The sequence below is a fragment of the Oculina patagonica genome, chromosome 2 (genome assembly GCF_052425735.1).
Source record: "Oculina patagonica isolate OP01 chromosome 2, crgOcupat, whole genome shotgun sequence".
Classification (NCBI taxonomy): domain Eukaryota; kingdom Metazoa; phylum Cnidaria; class Anthozoa; order Scleractinia; family Oculinidae; genus Oculina; species Oculina patagonica.
The window spans coordinates 15,364,173-15,370,591 of NC_135759.1; the positions used below are offsets into that span (position 1 = coordinate 15,364,173).

General features: G+C 36.8%; 1 protein-coding gene across 2 annotated transcripts in view; it reads right to left on the reverse strand.

Moving 5' to 3' along the window:
* The window catches only part of LOC144643147 (uncharacterized), a 28,260-nt gene extending 22,075 nt beyond the window's left edge, over window positions 1–6,185 (reverse strand). For both annotated transcript variants that reach the window (XM_078502307.1, XM_078502308.1), the window contains exons 1-6: window positions 6,067–6,185; window positions 4,670–4,748; window positions 3,294–3,482; window positions 2,697–2,920; window positions 1,164–1,403; window positions 318–430 (exon numbers count right to left, since the gene is read on the reverse strand). In XM_078502307.1, coding sequence (XP_078358433.1) covers window positions 318–430; window positions 1,164–1,403; window positions 2,697–2,920; window positions 3,294–3,482; window positions 4,670–4,721 — 818 coding nt within the window. In that variant the 5' untranslated portion in view covers window positions 4,722–4,748; window positions 6,067–6,185. The remainder of the gene's footprint in view (window positions 1–317; window positions 431–1,163; window positions 1,404–2,696; window positions 2,921–3,293; window positions 3,483–4,669; window positions 4,749–6,066) is intronic.
* Window positions 6,186–6,419: the final 234 nt, after the last annotated feature.

Here is a 6,419-nt window from a genome sequence, read left to right on the forward strand (position 1 = left end):
TAAACATTAGTACTTTGGCCGCTTATTCACTAGAATGAAAACATTGTAAGCTCCAGTGAAAATTAAATAAATGGGGAGCTCCGCTTTTAGGCGTGCCTAAATCTATATATTATTATTATTATTATTATTATTATTATTATTATTATTATTTGCATAGCCTTAAAATCTATAACTACGTTACGACATTTATTGACACAGAAATAAAAAAACAAAGATGCCAACATGCCAAGCTTGAAAGGAACTGTGTATAAACGAGGCTTGGTGAATTTGGAGTAACTAAAATGACGGGGACTTTAATGTTTTTAATGTTGTCTCACGTTGCTTTGTTTTTACAGTTTCTCTGTACAATGCTCATCTTTCTTGATTCAGGACTGTACTTTCCTCGACCGTCAAACCCAACACCTAAGAATGCTGCTCCATCAATTTGGTTCTGTGGAGATGAATAAATCATTAACCAGTTTCTTGCTAATTATTTTGTGATTTTTGGTGGTATTAGTCAAAACATTATTATAAATGATAATATCGTTTGAGCCTTTTTCAGTCCAGAAATACTTCAAAAGTTTGCAATGCAAGTTGCCAAAAACCTTTAAGCCGGGTTTACACATTTTTATGTGTCAAATATATTTGATCGTGTAAATTTCACAACAATTATTTGTCAACGGTTTTAAGTTTAGTGGGCCATTAATGACTTCGGACAGCAGAGATACGCAGAAACAAAGCGTGCATAGTGCCCAGTGAGAGATTGGGGACAACCAAGGCTGTCGCAAAATTTGCCACATTTTATGTGACATCGTCAACACGAGGAATCTTTCGTATGTGACAACTTTTATTTGTCACATAAAAGCTAACACGCCAGCTTTACAGCAAATGTACTTGTCACATAACAATTGGCCAACTTTCTTCGTCTACAGGAGCAAATAAAGATTTTCACATAAAAATTGCTTGTGTAAACTGTCCTTTAGAATTACGGATTATGGAATGTTACTAGGCCTGGAAAAGGCTACTTCTGAACCACCTGCAAACACCACCTAGGAGTCGCATCCCTTTCAGTTGTTGTCTTAACTTTAATGTTTGAGCGACGTTCTCATTTTGCATTCTCGACACAAATAGTTCTAAATTGCTGAGACATACAGTTTCTTTGGTGTTCTTTGGATAGCACTTACCCAACATACAGCCGAGTTCGCTCTGGAGTTATAACAAGGATCAGTACTACTGTAATTTTTCCCGTAACAACCGTTCATCATCACGCTCCCGATGCCTGCTGGATATACATACGGGACATCAGGAGCTTCTTTGCTCGAAGCCGATTCTTCATCAGTGATTGACGATTGAAAGTGATATCCTGGTGGGACATACATGCTTTCGGTTGCCCATGATTTGTCAGGCTCTATGTCTAACTTGATCTATAGAAACAAATACAATAAAAATAATACATGTCATAGATTCGATATGATACGTTTAATCTGGCAAAAAGTAATTTATTGAAACCGGTTGATGTTTATTGCGGCCTACTCTGAAAACACACCCTAAGAGGTGTCATATTATGTAGCAATTGCTGATTTTAAAGTAGCCACCCTCGTTATTTTCGGATTTAGCAGCCTTTTTCTATCCTAACGCTACTTTCAAGTTCCCGTAGCTAAAACGCGTATTACACAATTTCAATATATAGAAAATGAAACTAATTTATATTGCATCAAAAATAGCAACATATTTCCAGAATGAGGGACATCTAAAACAAATATCATATCATTTTGATAAGGATCAGTGTTGTGTCTGTATTTCTACTGCTTCTCACAATAAGGCAAGTTGCGTTTTAGGTAACTTCTTTTCGAAGGCTTTACTTTCGGGATTTGCTAACTCGCTACTTTTGAAAATTAATGGTACGCGTTAAAATAGATCACCCTGAGTATTACCAAAACATGATTGTTAACCCCTAACTTCCTCGTTAGTGCTTTGACAAAGTTCTTCCTCTCCAGCCCCAGCAAACTTAAAGGGGCTATAACACGGTATTTTAGGTGATGCTGATTACTTTCGTTAATTAAGAGCTGTAAACTTTAAATTGGCAGTGCAAAAGCCACTTACTGGCAAAAACACTGCCACATAACAAACAAGGATGATTTTCGAGCACTGTAAATGACACTTTCATACAAATTGAGATAAACTTGAAAGAAGTCGGGCCGACGTTTTTCAAGTTTACCCAAACGCAATCCGTTTAAATCTCCTCAAATTTTGCCCATCCATGCCCCTTTTTGCCTTTCTGTGTTTCTTTTAAGTTATTCTACAGTTTTAAACCGTTATTGTGATATTCCAGTTCATTCTATGAACAGTTGGTCAGTGCCAAAATTGCCTAAAATTGCGTGACATAGCCCCTTTAAGTTAAACATCACAAGAATGGTGGAGTTGTCAATAATGGCAAAAGTAGTAAAAGTGAACATGTAGGCTGTGGCGCGTGCATCAAGAAAACTGTAAAGGGATTGTCTGAGTACATAATTATATAAGTTGTGGTTTAAGTTTACCCCCTGGTACAATCTGGTATATTCCTTTGTTTTATATACATTTGTATAGTATTCATATTTACCATCACACCAGAATAATGGAAATTACCAAACTTAAAACTGAACAACAACACATAAATCAGTAACGACGGTGGTTTTAGAACTTTGGAACAAACAGAATGAACATACAGTACATATTACCTCTTTCTTCAGAAAATTTTCGGCTTTTTCTTGGGCCTCGTCAATAATTTTGAGCTGTTTGTCCACTAATTTGCCTGCCACTTCGATCCCTTTCTCAATAACAGCTTCTTGTACTTTTGGATTCTTCAGAAGAGACATAGCTATTGCTGGTAATGCGCGCTTTTGTACTCCGGATCCCTCCTCCTTCTCTCCCTCCTCCTTTCCATTTTCTGTCTCTTGTTGTCCTGTTGTTTTTACATACAGTTAATGTTATTGAGTTATCTAACCAGAATAACATATCATGTAAAAACACAGCTTAATGGGTAGAGACCGTTAGAGCGAATGGCTGCATCGTTGTTTTTGAGAGAAAGGGGAATGGTGAAGAAATGTCGAAGAAAAAGAGAAATGTCAGCCATTTAGGGATTTGAGGTCATTTGACATCATACAGGTGCCCAGTTGTTGCAACACCAACGCTTTTGCAACGCATTGAACCAATGTGACGTCAAAAAAGTCAAAAAAAAAAAGAGAAAATAGAGAGAAAAAGGGAGAGAAAAGCTAAATAACTAATACATGTATTTATAACCATTTTTCCAACTGTGTTTTCCGAAAATATATCACCTTGGTTAGTTGCAACATCGTCTTCACCGCTGTTTGTTCTTGTCATTTCATTCAACTTCCGGGATGAAGGATTTCTTTGATTCTTTTCGGCCGTAGACGTCTGTTGCTCATTTTCAGTCACGGGGTTGTCGCCAGATGCATCGCTGTTGTTTTCAACGCTTCGTCTGACCTTCCCAGCTTGGCTACAATCTTAAAAATTAAGGATGAAATCTCAGCCAATGTTATAGTGTTTTAGAAAATAGCACAAAGTAAATACGTGCGCTGATTGGTTAAAAATTGTGTTTCTATAACTCGATGGAGACACAGACAGTTGTCGTAGACACGGCAATCAATATTCACGGCGCTGAAATAAGCAATGCAAAAATAACAACTAAGAATTGTGCCAAATTTTAATGTCACAGCTGACAAAAACCAGGTTGAGACTAAAAAAATATTTGCACACTTGAAAACAAGCGAGTAAGATGTTTACAGAGCCCGCTACACATTCAAAAATAGTCTGTGAAAGAAATTATCGAAGCGGCTGACCTTTCAAAGAAGTATATGAATTGGCGCAACTTCACTCCAGTCTAGGCTTTGCAGCACTTCAGAACTATTCACAGCTCCTCAACAGGACAAGATATTCGTCCAGAATGCCGAGTCAAACTTCTTTTAACAGAAAAATAATGCACTTTCACCTCCAAGGTTCGAGTCGCTCGATCGGCAGCGTCGGTCGTCAAACCATTCGGTTAGGTCGTTGAAGCGAAATAAAACCACAATTCTTGGCTCCTCCCAGTGCTTGACTTCAGTTAAACCATCGGCTTAGTTATTCCTCATAATTACGTTAACTTTGGGGCCTGTTTTCTTTGTTTGTTTGGCCAAAAAACGGTGAATTTTAGCCTTGAATAAGCAAATGTTGAACAGTTGATTTATTTCTGTTCATCGACTCCCTTACTATGATTGGTTGATTATGTTCATGACGTAAAACCGCGAGGTGAAGAGAATCTACGTTTTGATGTTAAATAAAGCGCTAAATATTACTTTGATGTGCGTTATTTTCTTTGTGCTGTTTTCTAAAAGAAATAGAAAACATGTTTTCCGTGTTTCTATCGAGTTATAGAAACACTCGTGAAAGTTTGGGAGAACTCGAAAAAGCTGTGGAAACACTCGTCTATCGACTCGTGTTCCCACAGCATTTCTCGTTCTCCCAAACTTCCACTCGTATTTCTATAACTCGATAGAAACACGAAACATGTCTTCTATTTCTTAATTCTATTTCTATGAAATGAGTTGGCCGTTGGTCAGTGGGGGATCGATGATAAACTAACCCAATCAGTACATTTTGAGTCCTGGTACCGAGATGTTGGATCCACCCCCACCAAAATAAACAGTTTACTTACCTGTAAATAAATTGAAACATATAAGCACGATAGTAATCGTCTTAAAAGTCATTTCTCTGGTCTCGCCAAAGAGAGAATGCTGCAAAGAACAACGCAAAAATTAAAATTAAAACAAAACGTAAACGAAATCGAGATTTTCGGAATTTTACATAGGTTTCAAGTAAGCTAGCGACTTCAACGAAGAAAACACTGAATCAAGTTAGACCGTGTTTGACTAAAGCGATTGCTTGAAAATGTGGCAAAGTCAACGGCGCGTTGTACACCCTCTATGTTGACTGAAACACGGAAAGAAAGCGGGCGAGAGAAAATATTTTTTTCGTAACTAATCCTCGATAAATCTTCTCCAAAGTTGTCTACCAGGAAAAATGCCGCTTCGTCGCTAACATGTTTTTGGCTGGTCTGAAGGTTTACCCGCTGGAAGTGATATGCGTTAAACATTTTCGTTTGGTTTGTTTTTGACAGCCATCTTAAGTAATTTATTTTGTCGCAACGAACAAAACGTTGAAAATTGAAAAAATAAAACTCTGGATATTGAAGGTTTACCGAAATGTGTGAGCCAGTCAGAAAGCCATAAAGGCAATTACCGATGTCAGTGTTAAATTAAAGATGATAGTTTTGAACTAAAACAAAACTCTATCCACCCCAAAATGGCCGCAATAGAATCAGTGATCTTTAACAATGGAAATTAAATTATTGCAATTCAGGAACTTCCAAGAAAAAGTTTCATACAGAGGTTTACGATGTAAGAATAGATATAAAGATCAACCATGTCCTGAAGATCAGTGAAAGTATTTCCACATAACAGTTCCACGTGAAGTTCCGTTTCTTATGTTAAACAGAAAACCAAACACTATAATTTCATTCCGCAACAATTACAATTCATTAAAGTCATTGAATTATTTTAAAGAGACTCTTAAGTCGAACGTTTAATCTCAAACTATCTGAGCTATATTTTTCTTTCATTGAATGAGAAACCGAGTTTTCTGTGATTGAAAAATCAGCGAGGAACATGGACATTATAAGGGTAGCATTGAGTAATTTGTTAATCTAAAAGGGATGAGTATTTTCTCCTTTCAAGGGCAGCACGCGCGCTATCGAAGAATCCAGATTCGCCGATTTGCAAATAGACCACCACGATCGATTGCTAACAATATTGATAAACGTCCTGATCAATTTAAAATAAAGTAAAAAGTATTTATTATTTTAGCAAATGAGTTTATTTTTCCTTTTCTGTATAAACGAAGAAGCCAACTGTTGACTTTTGCGTTAAAATCGCACCTCATTGTTGAAAAAATAAGTAGAAACTGCTTTAGCGTACAACTAATATTATCGCCATTTATAATTTCGCCATTATTACATTATTAGATGGCTCAATTAGTTCACAAAAGAGCGCTTACCTTTTTCGATTTTGTGAATATCTTCCGTTTCTTCTTCTTCTTTTTCTTCTTCTTCTTCTTCTTCTTCTTCTTCTTCTTCTTTTTTAGCTTGCCTCGATGGCTCTCAAAAAGTGGCTTTTTACCGATATGAAATCAAAATTATATACAGTCGATTTGCTTACCTCCCGCAAAATAACAGGTTCCCAATTCAAATGGCTGACACACACAAACAATTGAACTAGTCAACCAAGCTAGATAACGCAATTCGAAACTTAAATATTCTTCGCACAACAGGGAATTATTGTGACCTGTTGAACAAATATAGAAAAAAGAATGTCATCTTGTTACGCACGCTGACGTTCTTCATCAATTAC